This window comes from Orbicella franksi, chromosome 14 (genome assembly GCF_964199315.1).
Source record: "Orbicella franksi chromosome 14, jaOrbFran1.1, whole genome shotgun sequence".
In the NCBI taxonomy this organism is placed as follows: domain Eukaryota; kingdom Metazoa; phylum Cnidaria; class Anthozoa; order Scleractinia; family Merulinidae; genus Orbicella; species Orbicella franksi.
Genome location: NC_138158.1, coordinates 5,712,904 through 5,739,560, shown reverse-complemented (window position 1 = coordinate 5,739,560; position 26,657 = coordinate 5,712,904). Strand labels below are relative to the sequence as shown.

General features: G+C 40.0%; 2 protein-coding genes across 2 annotated transcripts in view; one reads left to right on the top strand and one right to left on the bottom strand.

The window, feature by feature from the left end:
- The window catches only part of LOC145468117 (D-inositol 3-phosphate glycosyltransferase-like), a 358,913-nt gene that overhangs the window by 331,113 nt on the left and 1,143 nt on the right, over positions 1–26,657 (bottom strand). Inside the window, exons 2-3 of the mRNA XM_081451802.1 lie at positions 24,607–24,682; positions 22,013–24,505 (exon numbers count right to left, since the gene is read on the bottom strand). Of these exons, the coding sequence (XP_081307928.1) occupies positions 23,351–24,505; positions 24,607–24,624 (1,173 nt within the window). The 5' untranslated portion in view covers positions 24,625–24,682 and the 3' untranslated portion in view covers positions 22,013–23,350. The remainder of the gene's footprint in view (positions 1–22,012; positions 24,506–24,606; positions 24,683–26,657) is intronic.
- Positions 288–23,351, top strand: LOC145468079 (uncharacterized). The gene is made up of 16 exons (XM_081451749.1): positions 288–388; positions 1,819–1,941; positions 2,847–3,086; positions 3,685–4,466; positions 4,774–4,942; positions 5,147–5,893; positions 6,778–7,013; positions 7,885–8,044; positions 8,352–8,401; positions 9,400–9,459; positions 10,373–10,510; positions 11,121–11,300; positions 12,841–12,950; positions 16,143–16,296; positions 16,918–17,063; positions 18,098–23,351. The coding sequence occupies exons 1-16, from the start codon at positions 373–375 to the stop codon at positions 19,458–19,460; spliced, it is 4,674 nt and encodes a 1,557-aa protein (XP_081307875.1). The 5' UTR covers positions 288–372; the 3' UTR covers positions 19,461–23,351.

Genomic DNA, 26,657 nt, shown 5'->3' with positions numbered 1-26,657 from the left:
ACATTGGAGTTGGTTGTTTTTAATTTTCATAACCTGTACTGACGACTTTAATTTTCTTCAATGTTTTGCTGATACGTTCTATATTGTAATTCGGTCTGAAACGCTCCACGACCACTGTGAATCGATGATGTCATACGCTCTTTGGACTCGGAGGGATTTTCCCAAGAATTCTGCCGTCCAATCGTCTAGAGGGGAAGGGATTTTTCTGTGTCCACTCCCTTATGGGATTTTTCCCAGACGTTTTGATTTCAGTTTAGGTTAATCCTTAAATAGGTGTTCGGGGAACGGTTGTGCCACATTTCATCGTTGCTGGTGAAGCCGGAAATTTTAGAGTTCGCAGTTAAGGAATTAGCCCTTACTTTCGTTCTAATAATGGCGGCAACTGGCAGTAAGTTCTTAACTTTTCTTACTTGTTTGTGTCTTTTGAGGTTGTGGGCAATATCATTTGAACTTCAAGAGTTTTGTTTGTAAGAAAGTAATTATATTCTCAACTGGGTAATATGAAAACAAACCCCAAATGTTCCCAGCTCACTTAACTTCGCAACGAAATTAAATGGTAAACGCTGGTAACCTTAGCCATATAGCCATAGGTCAGCATGATACAGTCCCCGCAGTGGAGGTGGCTAGTTGTTTATATTTGTCTCACTTTAGACCGCATATTAAACCAGCGACGCATTTGTGAATAGCAATAATCACTGTAATATAGTCATGTAAGTATATACAGAACACCACTCTTGCTAACCTATGCAGAGAGGTTTTACCCGTTTCATCGTGGCAAAACATAAGTAGCTCTCAAACTCTTCGGTATACAGTATACATGTAGTCCTCGTTAGAGAATAGCATGCATAGGACATTTAACAACAGCTGGTGTGTGATATTCAGTTACGCTGCAATTGCTGTGCGAGCCTTAGAAAATCAAATATTCATGCGTTAATGCGCAAATTCACGATGTGTCATTTTCAATATGAAAGGGAAAAGTCCCAGTCAATCAAAGTCATTAAGACTTCCGCTTACAGTTTGCCAAAATCAGTTGTTTTTAATACAATCGATGACGAACTTATGTTCATCACATAATTCATACATTAAACCCTAATTTACATTGAAGCTGTATATTTTAATAGGAATAAAGATTTCAAGCAATGAAAATTTCAAGCTTGAGATATGGCACTGTTTTCGCAAAGCATATAGACCCTTTTACATAAATGGCTGCCAATTTCAAATTCTGTTGTATTTATGAAAATTGGTTTCACTGAACTCGTTTGAGTGTAAAAATTCCTTTGAATTATCACCTCAAAAACGAGGTTAGTATGGCCAATTTGAATACTTAAAAAAGGAATTTAAAATTGCAGCTATTTATGAAACAGTCTATGCCTTGATTTAAAAATTGAATAAAAAATCTTACGTACGTAAAGTGAAGTTAACAATAAAATAACAATATTACCTACACCCAATCATAAAATACAAATTAAATTCGAGATAAGACAGGCAGCTACAAATATAATGTTAAGGAATTCGTGCAGGATCAGTAAGGTTAACTATGTTACACTTGATCAAGCTAAACCCGACTCAGCATTCAAATCCAACCGACTTCGGCAAAGGAATTTAGTCAAGAACGCTCTGCCCGAAACGGCCCAAGCTTAATTCGTTTACGGTCAGAGTTTATTTAAAGGAGTACAGGTTCCCTCTTGAAAGGAGAACCCGTTTCCGCCGTGCGAGGAACGGATCTAGCGCTCAAATTAAATGGGTTTAGGCAACACCTGCTTATTCATGATTCTCTGTTTCAATTATTCGTGAATTTTTGTTTCTTTTTTATTGAAGTCTCGTGTCAAACTGGTGGACCGACGTTCTACTATAACTACATCACCAGCATATCAGGAAGTGGTTTTACAGCTGTAGGACCGGGAGCACAAGCTAATAATTTCCAGCAATCACCAGCAAGAGGTACTTTGTATTTTAGCGTATGAGTCAGTATTTACTAGCTCAGTCATTACTAAGGTCACATAACGCTCCCCTGGGGAGCGTTGCGTTACATCCCAAACAACCGCTTTTCTGGAAAAGTAGTAATAAACCGAGAATACGCAAGATTTGTACGACTGAGGAAAAGTGAGACAGATTACCTTAAGGACAAAAGCTAGAAAAAAAATTAAGCAATTTGTTCAAGCTATATCGTTTTGACTCAGTTTCTTCCACTCCTCGTCAAGAAAAGCTTTAGTAATGCTCGTTTGTGCTTTTTTGTATTCATGATGATCGCTTTTGAATTCTCACAAATTGGCTCGTGTTCCTCTGAATGCTATAAGTCACATCCTTATCGACTCTGTTAAAATGTCAAAAGTTGTTATTCAGAGTCCCGGGGGGGGTGGTACTTTGGGAATTTCTGGGTGGCGATGTGCCGCTGGGACCCTGGAATCCTTAGCCTATACCAGAGCTAGTTCAGCTGAATTTTGCTACCCTATACTAAACTTCCCAAATTCCCCCCATCTATCGACACTGTTGAGGCTGATTTGCATAAATTTAAACTTGCCGATTTGATTTTTTTTATATTTTTGAGTGGCAATTCCTGGTTTCCTTAGTCTAGATAAAATCTTTAACCAACTAGTCAGTTTTGTGAAAAATGATAACCTATTCTAGACCCAAACGCTCTGATCTATATACCCTATCCTAGAGTAAACTGCTTGAAAACCATACCCTTCACAGTGGCACATACCTATACCTATATAGCCAATATATGGCACTACTCCCCCCCCCCCCCCCCACCACCCCAACTGGGTTCAGAGTTAACACCGGCCAGGTAGTTAACTTGAATTGATTAAGGATTGACAGGTTACTATCTTTTCATGTCTCTCCAGAGGATGTTCATGTCCAGGAACACAGTGCTAGACACGGAAGTTCAAGGGACAAGGAACAACAGGAACCAATTTATAATGGGACGTATATCTACGACAGAGCCAAACCGGGAAGAAAGTCACTTTCATCCGAGAATAACTCTGGAACGTATTGCTTTCCCAACATAAACGAGGCATATTACCAGCAACACTTCGGCCCAAAGTGGAATCCAAAACCAAGTAAAAGGATTCTTGCCCAACAAGGTAAATGTGTGTAAAGGTTAACTCAAAAAAGTCTTAGTAAGCCATTACTCATGCAGGATGTACTGTTTAGTATGGCAAGAGTCAAACAGGTATTGTCCATAAAATAGAAAAAAAGAGGAACTGCGAAAATTGTCACGTACATGGCCGCCCACTTCACCGTGTTGTCAAATTGTCGTATTACTTGCAAGTAATTGTTTGAGTTTTGCATTGACTGACACTCCCCTAAGCCATATTACATGTACTTCCACTGACCAACAAATATGATTCACAGATGTTAGGAAAATGCAAGGTGTGCCATTTTTAAAAGAACCAGATTAACATTGTTTTATGGATATAAAGTTTCGATAACTTAGCAAATCCAAGAACCTGCAAAAGTTGCCGATTATCTGATATCGTCGAAAATATGATGGTGCTCAAAAATGCTCAGAGTAGAAAAAATTGGGAAGTTGACAAAAAGCGACCAAGAATTGATTCTCAACCAGCGAGAACGCAACGTCTTGAGTTTTCACAAGAAAACGATACCATCAGTACAAAAACAATGCAGCGAAGATGATTCAAATAATCAATAGTCAGTCATCATTGTGCATTATTCCATCAGGGGTCACTGATGCTAAGTCTTCCATAGCATCATTTCTCGAAGATGTAGAAAAATCTGTGGCGGATTTCGACAACGCTGATGGACCGCTCAAAGAGGAGAAGGAGCAGTTCATACTGCTTCACATTCTGCCGTATCTGGAAAAGTCCTGGGGTAAATCGGCTAACGACAAAATGAACGCGTACAGGATCCTGGCCAAGATAAGCAGTAGTCGAAGCAGCGGTGAAGTGGTTAAACAAGCCCTGCTGCAGCTTCAGTATCTGCTCTTCAGAGATAAGCTCGAAAGTTGTCAGCAGAATCTTCTGAAGGTGGAAAAGATTATAAGGTCATCCATCAACTCTCCGGAAGCTGTTTTCAAGGAGGAAGCTGACTCAGTAAAAGAAATTCGACTTTCTGTTTACCAGCGTATCTTATGCTTGATTATTGTCCATCAGATTCAAACGGGTTTCTCCACCGTGGCGTTCAACAACGATCTAAAGAAACTCCGAGAAGAATTGAAAATACGCTCCGATAAGATCAACTACAAGAAAAAGAACTATTTCCGTTATTCCATGGAATTCATAGAAGAAGCGATAAGCTATTTGTTGAAGCCCAATAACAAGGTGGCGGCCTCAAAATTAGGTGGCTGCCTTGATCAATGCCAGGGCTTATTTGAGAAACAAGACTTTGATGTAATGGACTTGACGTTTCTTCGAAAGTTAAAGAAAAGTAGAGCTGTCGTGAAAAAGACGAAAGCTGGGGAATGGTTTGACCTGCACTGCATCATGTGCTATCTGCATGGAAAGGTACGTTGTTTTGGTGATACGGAGGTACGAGTCCTCTAGAGAACCAAAAACCGAAAATAGTACTTATTCCTATATAGAGTCTCACACAATTAGAGACGATGACACTACTTAACGCAAATAAAAACTGTTGCTTCAAGAGATGTTCTCTAAGTGTTCTGCATATCACAAAAATATTATTTTACTAGTTTATGCCTTGAAAACATGGAGCAACTCTATGCTTTTCCCGGTAAAAATTTGCCCATTCCATCTCTGTGATAAATTAAACGTAGTTGCCATTTCATTTGTCTCCGTGTTTTTCTTTCTTCAGGTACACAGTGAGTGTCCTAAACGACAGATGCGTACTGAGAGACGAGCAATGATTCTTCTAAGGCGTATCCTTGAAGCCTATCAAGAGGAGGGTGGTGGAGATGATTGGAGGTTTTGTTTGTTAGGGGCATCAATCCTGTCTGATGTGGCAAGGAATAACGTCACGAGAGGTACATATATGACCTGCCTGATTACATTAGGAGCATTTGATGCCCTCATTGTAATGCTCAAATGTTTTCATTTTGCCACTGATTGTTTTAGTATTGTAGCCATAATAAATACAGTAATTTCTTAGTTACTTGCTGATCAGAATTGGTTTGCTATTTTATATATTAAGTATCTCCATATTATTTTGTTTTCGTCCTTGGATATAGAGTTAAGAATCGAGGCTGCGAGTTGTTTGATAAATCTGCTAAAGGACAAGAAGCTACAGAGGAGACCAGAATGCAGAGTAATCCTAGAGCGTATGTCTTCAGAGGTGCTGTTTAGTCCTGACCCTTTCACGAAGAAGCTTTTTGCAAACCATCTTTTTGAGAATAACAATTTACTAGACGCGCTCCCAGAAGAACTGCACGTCCAACGCCTTACGACCTACTACCGAAATCAGACATTAGAAGTCAACAAGATGACCATCAGCCAAGGACAGAGCTGTTTTGTCAAACGTGGCATGTTTCAAAGGAAGGAAGTGGTCGTGAAAATCCTTCACATGACAAAACAGGACATTCTGGAAGGTGAAACTCAGGACCAATCGGAGACAAGAGATCGTCTCGTGAGAGAAGCCTACAACCTCAGTCGATTGAGAGTTCAGAAACATCCCCACATAACAGTTCTTCTTGCTTACAACACTGAGAGCTTTCCGTATCACATCATTACAGAGTTCGAGAGATACGGCAACTTACTGCAGTTTGTTCAAGCTTCGCGAGAAGGCAACGAGCTTTTGCCAACGGTCCTGCTGCTCAAAATGCTCCTCGACATAATTGAAGCTCTTCTGCTGTTGCAAAACCAAGGATTGGTGCACCGAGCTGTCAGAGCCGAGAACATTCTTGTAGGCGATGAATACGTCTGTAAGTTAACTGGCATGCACTCTTTGCGACAGCTTCAAACTGAATCCACTGCCGAAGGTAAATAAACTCGATTTTCTGATAATTTATTTTCAGACAAAGTTATAGTAATTTTAAGGTGAATGTACCGTTTTGTTAGGGAAACTGAGATCCACTTCAAATTTTCTCTGAGAACATACAAATCTAAATTGGGCAAACAAAAGGAATATGATTGGTTTCGGGCTTGAAAAGGTTGACAGTGGCTTGACATGTTGACATTTCTTTTTATGGACAATTAGTAACGACACTAGTTTTTCTCTTCACTAATTTTACTAATCTTAAGCTATGTATTGAATAACATGTAAGCATGACTCGTATAAGACAAGCAAGGCATTATAAACTAATACACAGATGAATGCCTTGTTACCTAACCGATACGAATGATGAACAGTAGAATAGCTTTCTGTGAAGTACGTGTTCTTGAAATCCATTTGGTAGTTTACAGAAGTTATAATGAATTTTATGTCAGGTAGTCCATAGGATAAACAGAGGTTTCCATTATCACGACGAGTTGGCATTGCGATGCATTGCTTTTAATTTACAGTCCAAGACTCATTGTACGACTACTGTTCGGCCGACGACAGTTGCCTAGATTGAAGTTATAAGTCCTAATGATGACATTTACCAGTTAGATGGAAAGCATCCGAGTGCCTTTTGGAGCATCGTTAAAATTTGGAGGCAGATGCTCTTTCTTTGAATACCGTACAAAAGAACTAGTAAAAAAGCAGTGCAGCCATACCCTGGGTGCCAGAGGTTCGTTTTAGTGACGAAGTCCTACCTATAACGGGTTTAAACTCCACCCCCGCTTCCCCCTCAACAACAATAACGTTATCTCCCGCAAGTCACTGCGACATTGAAAAGTAATCTTCAAATGAGAAGTTATGTCATGTTATTTTTACTTGCAGCTGAAAATCCGGATTCTCAGTATAGCTATTGTTCACTGGATGATGGTCTTCCAGAATTCATCAGCACAACAGCTGAGGAGCTGCCGAAGAGATGGCAAGCACCAGAGTGTCTTTTGGAGCACCGTTATTCCACTGCCTCTGATGTGTGGGCCTTTGGAGTGCTTATGTACGAGGTGCTCACATATGGGTGTGGCCCATACAGAAACGTCTCAATTGACGATGAAGTCATCAGCCAGGTAAGCGTTGTGCTCATCATTTTAAAAGACTACTTTGTGTCATTTGTCATTTTTATGATTAAAATCTCAAACGTCTTCCCTGGCGCACTTTCCATTTTAACATAAATTACTTTAGAACGACAGAAATTGCTTCATGGAAATAACATTGATACAGCAGGGTCTGACCTAGTAGGTCGGTGCTTCGTTGCACTCCAGGATGGGAAGAGTCTGGGATCGAGCCTGTTTGGGCAAGATACTTCACTCTCACAGTATCTGTAAACCCTCTCACATTCTGATCTTAGTCTAAGTCTAGTCATGTCTTTTGTAGCCAAGTCTGCAAAGATCAGAGTATCCTGATCTGTAATTGAGTGGTAAAATTAAGCTTATTCTACAGTAAGTAATGTACTTGTATCTGTGATGTATTTGCCAGATTATTGCAGTATAAAGTGGTTATTGTGAGAAAAAAATTAATACGATTTCGTTAGTTAAAGTGCAAATAAATATTGTCAGAGAAAATCTGCAAAGCCTTGGTCCAGTTAAAATGAGTTACTGCGAAAGATTGAATAACCCGGCAAAATTGCTGAGGGAAGCCTACATACGGTATCATTGCATACATCCAGCAGTAGGAATACACCTAGTCACTTTATTCTGCTAAATAAACGACTACGTACAGAGCTGGTGATTCCGCCGTCTTGAATACAGCACGGGGATTGCAGATAGATACATATAAAAAGAGCAATATGGTTGGATTTCGCAGAGCAACACGCAAAGAAATGACAGTGAAAGTGGCCGTCGAGTGTAAAGCAACTTTTGCGATATTGGGTCGATAGGGTGCAGACAAGTGATTGTAATCTACACTTAACTGACATAGCAACGCATGTCACCGTTATAGGTTGTGTACAAAAGACACGTCTTGCCGCGTGAATCATGTTTTGAAAATGCAGAATATGACATAATGAGGCAATGTTGGGAATGGCAGCGAAGAAAAAGGCCAACCCTTGCTGACCTCAAAGAGAAGCTGGAGAAATTGCAAGAACATGCAACGAATTCAGGTAACTTATATATTTTTTTGTTTACGGCAGCGCGGAAAACGGAACACATAAAGCCATCCTTAGCCGACTGATTTCGTCTGAGAGGGTTGCTTTAGGACGAGGAATTCACGTCGAACAATGAGCTGGAAATTTCAGCCATGTTTCCTCTGCAATCAATTAAAAAAAAAAATACTCCATTTGCATAAGTACATAAGAAAACAACAACCAAATCTAATGATTTCTGCGTATGGGATAACAATTGAGTAAATTTAAGAAGAAAAAATAATGAATACCAGACACTAATTTTGTGAATCCTTTTCTTTGAAAGAGGAGATCCCGAGGGATGACCCGCCACCACTAGAGCTGCACATCAATTACGTAAGTTAAACAATAAACACCCACATATAAGAACAAGTGGATTAAGAACATCAGGTTGAAAGTTGGCCAATAAAGCACCATAAATATAAGAACCATTTCAGCCTGATAAATAAAACATGTTCTTACATAAAAAGAAAGAGGATGCAAGAATAAGAAAGCTCTCAGATATTAAATTACTATGGTGTGCTAGACCTTACAAACCCTTAATGTTTACTTTTATTGGTAGTGGTATTCATTCATTTTTTATTTGAAATTAATTTTTTTAGTGTGTCGAAGTGTAAGTAATAAAACATTATATGTTAATGAAACCTCTAGTAATGTATTATGTAATATAAGGTATTTCGGAAACAAATTTTAAGAACATTTTAAGGTCATTCCACTGAAATGGAACCTGCATTGAGATTTTTGATTGTTTCTATTATAGGAACTTAAATTTTGAAATAGAAATGAGGGGTCCCCGTGTTGGTTTAGGAGCAACAGCACCTCGTTTATACCCAATAAATTCTTATAATAGTACCATGATTATAGTCACGCTTGCTTGCTAAATTCACGTTTCCGACGATTGTCTTTTGTTCTACACTGAGAATTGTCAAGGTACTCGTTTTCGAGAAAATGACGACTTACCTTTATGGCGAGGTCCAGCCGTAAAGAAAAAGCCGCCATTTTTTAATGCGCACGCGCTAATCACGCGTGAAATTATGCGCAGTAGGGATGCGCAATGCAATACTGGGGAATGACCATAAGAACATTTTCAGACAGATTTCTCACTAAGCACCCAGCAAATAAGAACTTGATTAGCCTGAACCCCGAAATCATAGGTTCTGACATGAGGGTGTTTACTGTACAACTGTGTAAGTGGTATAACCAAAATGAATAGTGGGGGGCCTCCAAGAGGATTTCGTCATACCATTTCGCGGTTAAGTAAGTGTTTTTGCACCGTACCAGTAAAACTGGATGGTGACAAAGATAACTCCAAGTTGCATTTTCTCTTTCAATAGACTTCCTTCTTTCAGTCAGACAACGGTGCTGATGATTTGCCAAAAAGATTTTTGGGACAGGTTAGTAGTGAAATAATAGTTATAATTCGCGCTCACTTCCTTATTAACTGAGGGCAATTTTATTGCTCCTTATGTCATACAAGTTCTCGCAAATTATCTCGCTTGATATGAAGAGCTTTTTGTGGTGCCTGGGATGTCCCTACAAATGAGGTTTGAGTACACCATATATACCATATCCTTAGGAGAGAGTTAAATTGATTACAAAATTAAACGTGGGAATGTTCACGTTACTTACGAAACAACGACCGGGGAAAGGTAGAGAGATTTGATGATTGTGTGTCTGTGTAGCGGTGGTGGAAGGGGGAAGGGATGTTGCCGTACTGGACGGTAATAACCTACTGATACTAATAAATGTGAAGACCATAGGATGAAAACGCTTAGTTAAGAGTTAAATGACGTATAGTTATTGTGAACGAGACATGGGTGAGTGGGAGCAGAAGGCGGGTGAGCATATCCCTGGAGAAGCGAGTTTCTGAGGATTTGAGTAGGCCTGGATAGCAGGAGGTAAATTTGAAAGTTCCCATCACGCGTGTATTCAATGCATGCAGTTCATACAGCATTAAACACATATTTAAATTGAATATTATTCACCTTAGTAAGCAAAGTGAGATAGTAGCTATTGCTTCAGCAGATCAGTTAGGTAACAGTTAGATAAAGGCTGTAGTTGTGGTGAAATACATAAATAAAAAAGTATGATCGTCTGTCTCACGATGTGGTCACTTGTGAGGTAGATCAATCAGATGCTGTGACCGAGTTACTGACCGCAAACGGGTTGTTATGGGCACTTACACCAGTTGGTCACTGGCTGGTTAAGGATGTATGGTAATTTAATTCTATTTTTTAGTGCCTCATCAAATACATTTGTAGGTCTGTAAAGTAACCTCTTGGAATGACTGCTATTGTGTTTTCATAGGATGGTCCTTTGGTAAAGGAAAGGATCACTGGTGCAGATAAACAGCATCTGAAAAAGCTGCGTACTCTCAACAATCCAAATCTTGTCAAGATATGGCAGATAGAGAATTTAGAGTCCCATTGCCCAGTTGTTGAAATGGTAAGTATGTCATGCCTCTAGTTGCAGGTGTAAGAAAGTTCCCTTCCTCTATTGTTATAAATTGTTAAGCCTGAAAAGACAAAATGTCATTTCTTTCCTTCACCTTTTCGCAGCGAGAAAGTGGCTACTTTCCAAAGCCTATATCTTACGTGCTATCCCTCCCCCCTCCTCTTTTTGGCACCTCCACTCTCTCTAAACATTTTTACAAATGGAGTAATGGTGCATTTACTCTCTGGCTTTGAGTTATTGAGCGTCAACTGTCGATGTTCTATAACACGCAACGGTCACTCTAATCGTAATAGCTAAACAGAATTCAGAAAAATATGACAAGATTACAAATGTTTCTTAACCTTTGAGTATTAGTACTTATAATCCATCAAATATTTTCGCTCACGCGCGATTAGTCTAAACGCGTCACGTGACTGAATATCCCCAAGCTAAAAATGGGAATATCCGAATGTCAAAACTGCGCCAAAAAGATTTCAAGGATAATAAACACAATAGATTCCGTTTAGCGTGAAGAGATGCTGGGATATTTGTCCTTGAACATGAGATAGAGGGAATGTTACGCTCTAGTTACCTAATTGTATGTTAATTTGCTTTTGACTAGATCTCAATAGACTCTACCCTTGGGAACCTGAAAGAATACGTCCTTGACAGACGATGCCAGAAGGGCGACATAGTTATGTTCTTGTCCCAAGTGGCGAGCGCTCTGCACTACCTTCATGTAAACCACATTGTACATGGAGATATTCGCGCTGAATATGTGAGCGTGTTGGAACCAAACAAGGTACGTCCGGTCAGATACTCGCGCGCATGGGCAGGCGAGTATGCCAATTTCTTTTTTTGAATCTATTCAATTGTTATAACAAGCACTTCCGAGTTGCTGTTACCTCTGCTTCGAAACGAGTCTCGGAGCGCACCGTTCATGCGGAAATGTTTATGTTGAATTTTCATTGTCTTGCAACATTGCCATATCTGGCCGAAGTAAATTTTCAGTTATTTCTTCGCAAAATTCAACCAACCCTTTACATGAGCATTGCAAATCCGTCTCGGGGGTGAGACAACTCGGGTGGGCGAGTTGTCTCGCCTCGGCATGTAGGGTAACCCAGGCGAGCGGGACAAATTTCCTTCATATGAACGAACACTTTGGCTCGTCTAACCGAGACAATTCTCGGCGTGGTGAGTTTTACCTAATGCCTAGGTATAGGATCTAAAGCAGAAATTCGTATCAAAGAATTGAAAACCCACTTTGATCGAATGACCGAGGGATATCCAAGGGAAAAGGGATGTTATTCAATAGGGGTCATGAATAATCATGCAGGGTCAACCTTGACTCGGACTACAAGGACAATGTTTTCACGTATAAACGCTCGATAAAGTTGCCTTGCGGGGGAAGGGTTGTCTCGGGTACCCGAAACCATATAAATGGGGCCTAAGTGTACAGCAGAAATTGATAGACATAACCATTCAATCGACTTTTGATTTTAATGCATGCTTTTTAAGTCTCGGATTTTAAACATGGCTGCTGGTAGTCATTCCGTACAAAGAAATGAAATTTCGAAATAGGTCTCATGTGTGCAATCTATATAACGAAAGAAACGGCTAATTTAGACCTCAAAGGATGATGAAAGCGGTCAGGACTACAGTTTATTTCTACTACTGTAAACAACTAAAAGAATTTACAAGATTATAATTATAAATAAATAAATAAACAATACAGTACATACAGTAGAGGGACACCCAAAATAACTAAAAAGCTAAACTAGTTGGGTGACCGTAATTATAATAATTAAAAATGTGAGAGTCAGGAAAGAGGCACAACAAATACATTGGTACACATAAATATCACAAACTTGGTACAAGAGTAAATATACAAAACAAAACAAAATAAATAGATATAAACCATCAAAATATTAAAATTCGAAAAAAAGGGGTTTGTCCAAACGGGATAAGTTCGAGGCGCAGAAATGTTATGCAATTTGTAGACCCCGTTCGTCTGTTTCTTTGTTTGTTAAGCCAATTCAGACCATTCAAGAATTTTTCTCTTCAAATCTGATAATATGACTGTATAATGAAGACTGGATAAATGAAAGTGGTAATTCTCCAGAACATCATATGACTTGAAATTAGCAATTACATTTCAGAAGTTGATTTAGCGATATGTAATCAAGACAATTAAACGTAACCTTGAACAACTCTCAAGCGGCCCTGGGCAGTATAGTATGTGATCAAGAAAAGATATAGGGATCGAGCTATGAATAAAATCTGTAATTGTAATTTGGCTGTACCCTTGATACTCATTTTATATTAATTTAAACTTTCAACAGATTCACGTCGCCCGTCTGGGTCGCTCCAAATCTTTGCCCAAGAGGGCAGATGACGTCACAAGTACGTCATGCGTCATTCAACGTTCCATGCCTTCTGATTCGACTCGCTGGTAAGTAGCGAATTGATCAACGAAACAAACAACTAGTGAAACTATTTGATAGACAACTGCCATACAGGTCTCATCAACAAATAGTTTCACCTTATAATAAATTGCAACATCACTTCAATGACAAGCACACGGCAAATTCAAATAATGGAACCTTAATTCACAGGGGGGTGTTGTGTACTATGCTTATGTATAAATTATGACGTCGCAGAACGAACGAACGGGTTGTGCGGACAAGTGGATCAGCAAACGAACGAAAGAACGAATTGACGAGCTAAAGAATTAGCGAACGGCACCGAAGAGTGGACGATCCGTTGACCAGATTAACGATAGAACAAACCAAAGAACGAAGGAACCAACAACGAACAAAAGAAGGAACGAAACGAACGAAAGAAGGAACGTCGAAACGAACGAACGAACGAACGAACGAACGAACGAAAGAACGAACACACAGACGGACGGACGAACGAATTAATGGCCGACGGACGGACTGACGAAAGGACACACAAAAGGACGGAAAAGAACGAATGAATATCAGTGAGTGAACGAAATAACAAATGATAGGCAAACTGAAATTTTGTAGTCGCCATTTTTGCGTATTTTTTCGCATAACAATACTTACATAAGACGTGTCGTGTCTTTATATCACTCATCAAATAACCAATCGAAATGATGAGAGCCATTTACCACTGTTTGCCCCGTCGTATATTACTTCTAGAACAATCTATAAGATACTTACTCTTGTCAGTCATAGCTTTCTAACATGTCACTCTCCCATCCCGGACCCTGGACAAATGCAGGACTCTGAATACGTCAAAGGCATAGAAATTAGAAGTTTAGAATATCTTAGGCTTTGTGACAGTACTTCAGGCTCTGGGAAAACACTCTGCAATCCAAACTCAAACCTCCCCCACCCTCTCTCCGCCTCCTACTTTCTCGCTCCACGAAACACCCACGCAACGCGCGAGGCTCTCCAGCCGCGTTTACTGAATTAGAGTTATAAATATAAATCTAGACGCCTTCTTCCCTATCTACATTATTTTTGTACTGCAATATTTGGTGGATAAAGTCTTAGCCGGGTCTTTGAAAAAAGCGTAGTGTTTTCCACAGTGCTTGCTCTATAACCGCATCCACATCGTTCTAAAAAATTGCTGCTCTTTCTAAATCAGTAAGAGTTTTGCTGTTTATATTATCGAGACCCCTTGTTTTGATTTTAGCATAACCGCCCGGAAAAGTCAACTACAGTAAAAACCCATGTGTGAGAACCTAGTGGTTTAAGACTGAACCTGCTGGCAGAAAGTTGCAATGTTAAAACCCCAAAACATAAAAACCTGTTGTTGTTGTTGTTGTTGTTGTTGTTATGGAGGCAGCACTACATACACATTTTCTTTATCAGTTATGTTAGGCTTATCATAATACGGTTGTGAATAAATATGTAAATACTGTACTGTACATTCAAGGCCCACCCCAAGTTTGTTTATTTTTCTGGCAATCAACAACTGTATCCTCTTAATAGAAACTTAGAACCTACTCAGCTTAAATTGCCAATAAGTACCCCAAATTAGAAGAACCTATTTTGCCAGACTTCAAAAAATGTCAGGTCTTACACACGAGTTTTTACCGTAGTAAGCCAGTTTGGCGAAAACAACTTGCGCGGAATAAGCGCTTCCTAAAAACGTTTTGGCTAGCTCAACTTTTATTAGGAAAAAAAAGTCTGATTGAGAGGATTTTTGAAGATGCTACAGCCTTGTAAGTAGAGAAGAATTCCTGGGTTGTTTTGCCTGCATATATAAGACTCTTCCGGCGCGAACTGAGTCGAGTTACGTTTGACACAAATTTAACAAACGGGCTGTAGCCTCGAGAAGTAAAGTAAAGACAAATTTTAATGTGAAATATTAGAGATTCCCGGGAACCATATATAAAATTCATTCAACTTTTGTATAGATACTCAAGCAATACAACGTACCTAAAAGGGTTTAAAGGATTGTTTTCGCCAAAATAATAATTCCATGTCGATTTCTTGCCATGCACAAACTTGACCTTCAAGGTCGTTGTTTTTCAAAATATCAAGCCGTAACTGCCGCCTTTTCTCAACTTTAAAAAGTAAAACAAGACAACACAATAACGAAGAATTCTCCAAGCTATCTTTGTGATAATTCTCAACGCAGCATACTTCAGTGAGCTTTTCTAACCTTGGCTGTTGTAAAAAGTTTAACAATTTTTCCCTGTGCGTTCAACACTCATAGAATAATATAAACGTTCGTAGAATAATATAACCTGAAGAGTATCAGCAGTCCCCACTAAATAAAAATTAAATCTGTTGTTTTACACATGTCGCATTATACAAAGCGTTCGGTTATTAAACAGCAAACTGTGTAAGCTTGTAAGTAAGCTTAAATTGTTGGCCGTGGAAAGTTGACGGGCATTTCGGAATCCCTTTGAACATTTTGCGGTTCAGAATTGAATATAAACACCACTGTAACGTTTATCCTCGAACCACTAGCAGCTAGATAAAATTCTAACGTTAATTTACCTTCATTTACGTTCCATTTCCTGTTTGTTTGGTCGACTTTATATTACGCTGAATAAGTTCTAGAGAAGAACGATATTTGACCGCAAAAAACAGAAAACAGGAGACCTAGAGAAAGCTGTACACTGACGTCAGCGCAGATAATTGGAAGGGGGTGCCCACGAAAGATCAGGGCTCACCTGTCAATCAAGGGATGAGGACGAAATTATAAAGGGCTTTGTTTGAAAAGTGTAAAATTCAAGTCAAATTTTCCTTTCGAAAATGATTCAACTGATTAAAAGAGACTTGATATAATTTACCCACAAGTTTTCGTAGATTTAGATTTAGCAAGTAAAATATGTCTTGTAGCATTTCCTACATAATGATGCAAACTACAGTGCGCTTTTAAATGTTCCAAGCAAATCAGTTTCGCTGACAAGTTATTATTTCAATTAACTCAATTACATTTTACAACAGTCATGTTATTAGGAAAACGTTTTTAACAATTTCAACTGGGTTTTGGTCCACTGGGGAGGGTAAGTAAATCTGATTCTAGAGCAATCCGAGAGTTTAAATTTTTTTTAACTCGAAAATTTCGCCTGAATGAAAAGCCATTTCAATTTCTAGTTCCTGCACACGTCATATTGCAACGTTGATCATTTATTTACTTTTTAATATTTTAACAGGAGCTCACCAGAACTGATTTTAGAGAACAACTATTCTCACGCTAGTGATGTGTGGGCGTTTGGGATCTTAGCGTGGGAGTTGTACACTGCATTCGCCACTGGTCAGGAGAGAAGAGGATATTCCGTGCCTTACTGTGACCTTGTCATTGACGAGGTAGGTACCATAACAATATATCAATAAAGGGTCATAAGAAGACCGAAAGAGGTTTGAGTTCAAGAGTAGATATAGACCAGGAAAAGTCATTGCTTTGATTGAAAAATAGATTTTTAGGCAATTTTTCTCCTCTGGAAGGTGAGATGAAAAAAGTGTAAACAAAAAAAGACTGTTGTAAAGAATATTCTCTGAGAAATCCGCGGGAGTGGTGAACTTAAAAAAAAAAACCGCTCTTGAGTGGCGAATGGCGAATATTCTGCTTTTTGGCGCGTACTGCATGAACAATTCGCTTTAAAGTATTAGTTTTCCAACTTTAAATAGTGGTAAAAAATAAATTAAAACTTTATAAAAAACATTTGCACATCCTTATCAACAAAACACTCGGATACAGAATTTTAAGGGTGTTACCCTTTTAAAAGGCATGCGCCGTCCTATAAAGATATTATTAACTGGCCATTTAGTATGAATTTGGCTGTTGCTCTTATGAATAGCTGAGAGGTCTCCTGCCTTGGGCACCCGAAATAAATGGAGTATTACCCCGATTACGCTAAATTAAGGCAACAAAAATTATTGTAACACAATGGTACAAAATCAAAGCTCATGTCCTTATCTCAACAACAGATTCTCCTTCACATAAGAGACAAGGGACCGTTGACCAAACCTGAGGGTTGTCCCGATTGGGTTTATATCATAATGCATCAATGTTGGACCTATGACCCAGTGCAGAGGCCGCCATTCATCGCCATTTTTGACTGTCTTACGAGCAGGTTGGTAGATCTTTGTCACTGTGTACTTCTCAAATTGAAAATAAAAACTCCTTATTCTAAACACATAGTTTTATGGGCTGAAACTCCACTAGCGAACAACCTCTGAATAAAAACATTTGTTTTGTACCATTCGTCGATCACTCTCATTGTACTTATAAGCCAATGGATTAATTTCTGGATTTATAGATTTTTTTCCAAACAACAAATATCAGTGAACCATCTTATAAACAGCGGGAGATAACTAAATCCTGCATGTGATCGCATGCTTAACTTGGTTTTATTATATGTAATTAAGGGTAATAAGCGTCTCTTCTCAATCATTACGTTAATTTATTATATGGCTTGTGTTTGTGGCTGATATAACGCGCGCTCTGAATGGCTAATTGTAGGGCATTATTTAGCTCTTATTAACCGAGCAGGAAGTCTGTATGGGAGAATTTTGACCGAGGTCGTGAGTACAGACCGAACGCAAGTCTGTACACACGACCGAAGTCAAGGTTCTCCCATACAGACCGACTAAGCTCGGTTAATAAGATGTTTATTATATGGCAAACAGGAATAAATTAATTCTTTTAATGTACCTGGTTTGTACTAGCTGACATGTTGCTTGCGAACAGCGATGAGCTGAACTAAAATCTGCCAAGGTTTGCTCGTCCTCTTTACTTTTTTTTTCTCATCAAGCTTTTTGGCACTTCCATAAATAAATATTGTTGGAAGAAAAAAGGCAATATTTTTGCATTTTAGTTTGCAACTTTTTACCTTAAAACATAAGCGGTCTAGATGCCGGTCTAGATAGGAAAATCTAGACCGCCTTCAATATAGTTCCCAGTCCTAGTGAGACACAGCCATATAATAATCTCCCCTAATGCCCACGGGCCAATTACGGGCCCGCAAAACCAAAGCAAAAAGCCATATAATAAACAACTTATTAACCTCAAACATTTGGTCTTTACGAGAAAATCCCAAACCTGGGCCTTGCCGTATTGACCTCGCTATCGGTTAATAATTACTTAATATCACTTCCTCTTTTGAAGGCAACCGATGACGTCCTGGATGATGTCATTGTGGTTGAAAAATCACGAGAAAAGTGAGTGGCCAGACCTGTCAATCAGTCAGCCTGAAGATGCTTACCATGTGTCAATCAAAGACGAAAACCACTCCGAAAGAGCTATCGAGGAAATGTGTTCCGAAGGCTTCTTTACAGTACACGGTTACAGATACGTTCAGTGTAATGCTACAGCACAGCGAGTACCCGAAGAACTGTATGACGACTTTAAGGGGAAGGACTGCACTCAGAGCTCTTCATATCTGCAAGACGAAGATCTGTATGAGGAAGCTCTTACCTGTCAGCTTCGTGGCGGTTGTAACCTCAGAAGCCCACAGGAACTCCCCGATCCGAACTCTTTCACTATTGACCCTCGGTACAAAAATGTATGGGTTGACGTCACCAAGACAGATCTGCAAGAGGAGGATCCTTATGACGAGATTGCTGGTCAATATGATGACTGTTTGCACCTGATAAAGGAAGTCGTCCACTTGAAGGACGTCTCCACTGAGCCTCGCTTCCAGAATGTGCAGATTGGCGTCACCAAGACAAATCTGCAAGAGGAGGAGCTTTACGATGACGTAAGAAGTACAAAGGGAGTCGTCGATTCGAAGATGGTCCCCCCTGAGCCTCGCTGCCAGAATGTACAGTTTGGCGTCACCAAGACAGCAGTTGACATGGTAACCGAGGTGCTGCGCGATGACGAGGATTACGACGATATCTCGTTCGAAGAACAGATAGAAGAAGACCAATCCCTTTACGAGGAGATTGGTAACCAATCTCCAGCTTTGTGCCAGTCGTCAAGCACAGATGAACACTCGAAAAATTGTAGCTCCGAGAACGAACATTCTTATATCGCAGAGGACGTTGGAAGTGAAACTGCCGATCCAGAGGATGAAGAATTGTACGAAGAGATAGCAGGCGCCGTAACCTCAAATTCTGTTGAGGCCTGTAGTTTCAAAAACCCTGGAAGTAGCGGCTGTAGCGAAAGTTCTGAGGCAGTTGGCTGTGACGAATTTACTAGCAATCCTGAACACGGTTCAGTTTCTATAGAGGGAGAGGTACAAAACCATGATGACCCGGTTTATGCCGAAATAGGAAGCTTGCAGCTGGCAGACATACGGTTGAACCATAACGCAGGAGGTCAAAGTACCCCAGACAGCCCAGATACCCCAGGGTATAGAGAGCTTATGCCAAGAGAGTACATGTCACTCAGAAGGGAACAAGCGTCGACTTTGAACCCAAAGGATGCCAGCCCTGCTAAGAGAGATGTCGCAAAGTTAAATAACCGTAGGCGCCGTTGTAACAGTAAGGACACCACTGAGAATCAGTTTGGCGTCAAGGAACGATAAGAAAGCCAAAAGCTAAACCAGCAACATGTCAACATGAACACACTCGGGTGAACTCACAAAAAAACGTGCAGACACTAACCGAAGTGAAAAGCACATTATTCGTCTTTCACTGCAGTAATGTATGTTTGAAAGACGTTTTGTAGATGTAGTTGAAGAGTTTTTGCAGGCGTTTCAAAGCCTCATAATTTCAATATATCCACCCGTATTCTTTGAAACAAATGATAGATACATTCCGTCTTTGCTTAATGCATTTGTGTATATTGTTGCACAGCGGTCAAACGCAAAAATTACTCCTCTTTGTTTCGAAGAGTTTCAAGCAAAACTTTGCTAGACTTTGGCAAGAAAACGGGACAGAACGAGAAGTGGTACTCAAATTACGAGCCGCTAAACTTGTAAGTAAATTAAAATTGTTATATTTTCTCATTATTTGCAGCGGAAAAAAATCTTTTCATTGACTACAATTTTTGGCTTGTCCAAAGTAAAGTTTTTGAGGGCTGCAGTTTTGGAAGAAACAGCGCGCCCGGAGTGCGATTGACTGCTGTGGAGAGTAATGTAGTAGTTTCCATGTGCATCATTTACCCTCCCAAGGTTCAATATATCCTGTACCATTTACACTTAATTTACATTTGCTAGCTGGACTAGTTTAAGAGATAAGGTTTATTAGCACATCGGGGAGGAGTAGACACCTTAGAAAGACCTTGTCCGCTCGTCCCTTTATGAGATGGATGTGTCCTCTACCCAAATGTAGTTTTAGCCTACGGACCCACTGTTACTCTGTGGGAGGTTTCCAATTTGAAGAAGTTTGATTATATACCTAATATGTTTTCCGTAATACCGCCATGTGATCTTCCACTACCTTACCGACGTCTCCCCAGGGCATCGTGACTTTTTCCTTCAAATCGGGAAGGGGTGACTTGATATGGAAAGTGGCCTGGGGTCAATATTGGTGACAAATTACCGAGGGTGGTAAAGAATTGTGTACCTTGCATTAACACGTATTCTTAACTTATAGAATACGTGTTATTTTTATATCTTTTTATATTTTATATATTCTTGTGTTAAGAAGAGTGTATTTTTTTAAAGAATCGTAACCATGCTTAAAACATTCACCGAAAATTGATCTTAGTAACCGAATCACCTTTGTTTAGATTGGTCCATCTTTTCCCTTAGTTCATAGCGCGAGAAGCGAAACAAAGGAAAGTAACATTATTGCGCGAAAATTGAGGCGAGACGCACGCGCATCGTCCCCAGATTTCGCGCGGCTATTTCTCTACTTTACCATTACCTCTAAAAGGGAGTTAGAGTTACATAGCTGTGGTAAATTACACCCGTACATTGAGCAGAACTCAATGTTCGCCAATCAGATAAATGTGCAATATGATTTGTAAATGAATTGAAAGATTTTTAATAAAAATATTTTTTGTTGAATAGATTGGTCAGTTAATGCTAAAACAATTTTGACGGCTCGCTCTCTGCTTCTACAGACTTTGATAATTAGTTAGAGCCTGGTACATCGTATATTAGCAGTCGGTGGAAGCCTCGAGCTTACCCGTCTATTAGGCCATATTCGTATTCTCGGTACTGGACTGGAATTAGCTTGCAATGGAGGCTCTTGCGGGGAAACATCATTAAAAAGAGATTAATGCATTTGCATTTGAAAAGACTCCCCGCATTAACCTCAGTTGAAAGCTAGTTCCAGTCCAAACTCTAGAATACGAATATGGACAATTGTTGCTGGTATGATTTTGGAGACTTAAGATTCAAATAGGACTAACATCTCATTTTTCGTAAGAATCAAGTTATTTGTTTCTTAGGAATCTATCTGTTATGAAGGACAGGCACCTGACATCTTTGAAAAAAAAAGCTGATGTTTTTATAGTTTTTATGAAGGACGCAGTGAGATAATGGTTAGCGCGCTGGTTTCCGGATCAAGCTCAATTAAGCGGTCCGGGTTCAAGCCCTGGCCGATGTCATTGCGTATTTCTGAGCAAGACAATTTACTCTAGATCTCCCAGTGCCTCTCTCCACCCATATGCACAACTGAGTACCGGCGAAATAGTTTGCTCTTGGTGAAATCAATCCACCGTAGGAAAAAGATGGCGGCTGTACATTTACCACAATACCTTGCAAACCTAACACAGCCTATAAGACACAGAAAGCCAATTTTTTTACAATATTTGTCCCTGTATTAAGGAAATTGTGCAGCCTAGGTTTGAAGATTTTATAACTTTTCTGTACGTTTTCATGAACGTTGCTAAGTTAAGGTTTTCATACGCTAAGAACTATGGGTAAATGTACCACTCGCCATCCTTTTTCCTACGGACGATTAAGGTAGAAGTATTTTTTAAGATCAACAGACGTTTATTCTTGAACTCTTAACTTTACAGCTGTATACTAGAGTATAGGCATCTTTGGGTCATCTTTCTGACCGTCGTATAAATGTAAAAAAAATGTTGCACACAGTACATTCATAGCCTGATTCTCAAACGGTCCAGGCCGCTGGTGGCCACGCACTCTCTCTCCCCTCCCCAAGGGAAGGAAGAGAGTGCGACTGAGAGAGTGCGTGGCCGCCAGCGACCTGGACTGTCTAAGAATCAGGGTAGTGCATTCAAGGCATGCTCTGAGCGCTGTGATAGGTTACTTAGAATACATTATTTAGATTTACAATATAGATAGCACTCTGCGCTCTGATTGGTCAAAAACCCATGTTTATCAGAGTATAAAACATAGAAAAAGCGTGTTTTATTGTTTTGCGCGTGGAAAATCTATATCATAAAGCAAATGAAGAAGCCTAAGCCGTGCATGTATTACACTGTGATAAGACACTCCGGACATTTGAGAACACTCAAAAAATGTAGAAAACACTCGCCTGCAGCTCGTGTTTTCTGCATTTCCCTCGTGTTGTCAAATGCCCGTCGTGTTTTATCACAGTGTAATACACGGCTTAGACTTCTTTATTTGTTTAATAAGCAACCATATAAGCTTAGAAATAGTGGTAAAAATGATAAAATGTACTCTAACAGATACAAGCGCTTACTGAGGTTGTAACAATTTCAATGCTTCGTTTGAAACAAATTTTGAGTAGTTACTGTCTCCAAGAGACTATGATCATAGACTCTTACTGTCAATCACGATTATAACATTTCAGTTGCATGTACTTTCCGGGTGGAGATTCAACTAGATAAAATTATATATCGTAATTTGCCACTCTCCCATTGCGCTTCTCAGAGCCAATGGAAACAAACAGTGAAACAAATATTACAAATGAACATAACAAGGTTAAAAATCCTAACTAGCAGGAGGCATATACCAGTTGCCTATCTACAAGCGTGGCCGAGGAGTTAAACTAGGGTCTCCCAAGAAACAACTCCAGCTTAGTGATCAAAGGGAGACTTGAACCTGAGACCTCTGGATTTCAAGTTCGGCGCCTTAACCACTCGGCCCGCTGACTGCTGTAACTGTAACACGAAATCGTTAAAAATCCCAACTAGCAGAAGGCACGTAAGGCAGTTGGCTATTTACAAACGTTACCGAGGAGTTAAACTCGGGAACACCAAGGACAAACTGAACAAGACATAACGTCATCATAAGCCATAAATGGTCTTAAAGGAGCTTCGTCACGATTTGCACATCTTAAAAAGTTTAGCCTAAATTCGCTAAGTTCGCTGTTTGTAATCCGTGTTAATCGTTTCCATCCTTAACCATCCTTGTTCCTTTATGGTTTATTATTATCTCATTGGTGCCGGTTTTTCTATCTTAGTGAACTACCATTTTCAGGTTTCCTTTAATATCAAGGTAATTTTGTGAGTGGCAAAAACAACTAAAAATGCCGTGACTGAGTTCCTTTAAACAGTCATGTAGTCTCAGTTTTAGTCCAATCCCAGCATAGCCTACATGACATCCCGTATCTTCTCCACCAGAGCGGCACATTGCTCTTGCCATTTGAATCTCTGATCATAGCTTGACCGCAAGTTGCTGGCTTCTTTCAGTCGGATCGCCCTTGGTTTCTTTCTGATGAGCTCGATAGCTTCACCCCATTTCCTGGGTTCGTCGGAGTACACCACAGAAGCTGTTCCAGACGGGATCTCAGCTAAAGCTATTCCAAGACCTGAGTTATCACTTACAAGGATTGGAAGGCCGGCAGAAAGAGCTTCGAGCGCAGCGAGGCCAAATCCCTCCGTCCTGGAGGGCATGATGGCGAGATCTGCCTGACTGAACTGTTCGCCCAACTTCTCTCGACTTTCGCGAAATCCGCGGACCGTTAGCTGGGTCGGGGAAATACCACATTTGAGTAAGTTTTCTTTCACTTCTTCTTCCTTTCCTTCTGGCGCGCCGACAAACACAAGTTGGTAAGTCTTGTCTTTCAAACCAGCCACGGCTTTGGCAGCAATGTCGTAGCCCTTTAGCTCAAAATCTTCATAGTCACCACGACCAAATACCAACGTATAAAACGATTTTCCATCCGCGCTGGCTTGCTGTAGCTCACTAAATTCGCTGAAAATACCAGGCGTGAGGTCTAACACGTCTCCATCTTTCCTGTGCGCACGAAGACTGACCTTGATATTTTCAGTGAGTTTTGGTCCAATGCCTACAACGACATCAGCCGTTTTGCTCAGGTCTACTTCTATTTGGTGCTTGCGATCGCCGTCAGCTATCGCTTGGTCTGTGTTTTTATACATTGCGATTTGTTCGCTTGCTGTATGCACAATGTGAACTCTTTTGCACCTCCTTTGTTTTGCTACGACGTTCGCTGGTGGTCCTAGCTTCCTACCGTGGCCTATGACGACGTCAATAGCGAGATCACCAGGCGGAAAGGCTAACTTGGCGACGGAATCATACCCAGGTAGCTCAAAATCCGGTGCGGCAAGATGTACTTTATGTTCCTTTAGAGCTGCTTGCTTCTCCGTTTCGTCGTATGTTGATACTACGAGGGTCACTACCACGTTTGGTTGCTGAGCCAGCCCTATGCAAAGTTCCCTGTTCAGTGTAGAAATACCTCCTTTTGATGAACCCCATTCGTCTGCCAAAGGAGATACCTTCAAAGTCTATTTCAAATAGAATGAGAGAGTTTGTTTCATCCCTGTTTAGGTTTTGCCGGAAAGAAAAGAGAACAAAACAACTACGCATCTATCATTATAATATTTACCTCACGTTCTTCATTCATGACGAATAATTTTCTCGCGATTCGCTGCACTGGTCTTTGCTGAATCTCTTAATCACTCCTGTAAAATAAAAATTAAATAAACCCCTTTACTACACAAAGTATAAAACGACTGCTTCTCGGTAGGTTTAATCGACAATTAGACTATATCTCAAGATTTCTATGGCGTGATAGTTGACTGACGAGGGTGCAGCCCGAGTCAACTATCACGCATAGAAATCGAGAGCGAATAGTCTAATTGTTTTAAAATAAATCTACTAGTCGTTCAAAACTTTATCTAAATCCTCTTCACGGACACTTAGAAAACGCAAAGAAGCGGCCACCACTAATTTTGTTAACAAGCGCATACTCCTAGGCGATACACTATCTACAACAGAATAGATAGTGAGTAACGTAGCCAATAAGAGAATATCCGTGATTGAAAGAAAAATTAGGAAATAATCAGTCAGGCAGTCAGGACACCGTGCGAAGAGTACACTTGACTTTGGAGCAGGAACGAAATTGCCGAAGAATTAAGCTAAGTAATGACTCGCGGTTTTAAACCAAGAGCTCCAATTAGGTAGGTTACAGCCTCTTTGCGCGCGCTTTCAAGTTCGCCGAGTGCTACTAAAACTGGAAAAAAATTACAACTTGTATCAAACCCTCTACGACCCTATTGGAACTCAAATTTTATAATATGGTTGAAAATAATCACTTTGGGCTAAAGAAGTAACTCAATGGATCCAAGACGCTCCTAGGAAATCATTCCAAAAAAAAACTGGTTTAAATCAACAAACTGAGGCGAAGAGTTACATTATTTAGATTTAAGATGCCCTAAAATGCTTCCATGGCCGTTTATTTAGTCTGCGCGCCCACACGTCAGTGCAGGCACAAAGCACACGTCAAACAAACCGCAAACCTAAGCTCAGTGTGCCATGCAGTTTGACCTCGTCTGTCTGAATGGTCTGTTTTGCATATAAATAAACGCTACATCTGGACACTTTTGTAACAATATTAGCACTTCTTCAAAATGAAATTCTTTCCTTCGAGGACTGAATATCTCTGCTGTTGCTCATTAACCGAAAATTTGATTTGTTAACTCGCACGATTCATTTCTTTCACCTGGGTTTTATTTAATGAATCATTTAAGCTATGTATCAGTTACGCTATTCAGAATAACATAGGAAATGATATTTATATCTATGACAAACTTGAAAACGCATAGCTTTAGAAAGAGACAAAATTAAGATATTATATTTCTGACTCTCCAGAAAGTGGAGGCGAGAGAATGTTCAACTTGCGAGATGTGTGCAACGAAAGTTTCCAAAACTTCCACCCCGAAATCCAAATTTTGCTTTTTGTGGAACGGTATTTTACGCATTATTAGAACTTCAACCATTGTTGGGAACACACCGTGATCGCTCATGGAAAGTCAACGCTCGACGGATTCTTTTGATTTTGAGCCAAAGTATTCTTTGTTGAAAATGAAGTGTTGGTATGTTCCGATCATTATGAAATTTAGCAATACCAAGAAATGGGATGGAGTTGAATACTACTGAAGCTCCCTTCAGTTTAACCAAGTGAGCATAATCAATGACCTCCAAACAACACTTCCGGCTTTCGTAGAAAAGTGTAAACGTCAAGCTCAAAAGAAATACCAAACTTTGTTTGCTAGCACTGTAGAGAGGATGATAACTTCAAGAACATGCAATGCCGTGCTGTAGGTAGTGTTGCCTTCACGGGCGATGTCAGCCAGATATCTAAATGCCTCATGATTACTCACTGAAGCAGGCTGCAGCCGCCGGGAATGTCGCGATTGTGACCGAAGTTCGAAGTATTGAATTCCCTCAGTAGTTGTTATCGTTTTAAGCTGAATACGTTATATTTAGTAGAGAAATTTCTATTTGCCGCGTACCTACAGCTATTTAAGCGACCCAGCCCCTTGGAACAAGTAATGTTCGTTCTGAGACTATTCTCGCCCTCAGTTTGTCTAGAGTTCGGGTTTGATCAAAACAGTGTCGATCCGTCTTCATGAATGACCTCGCTTCTTACAATGT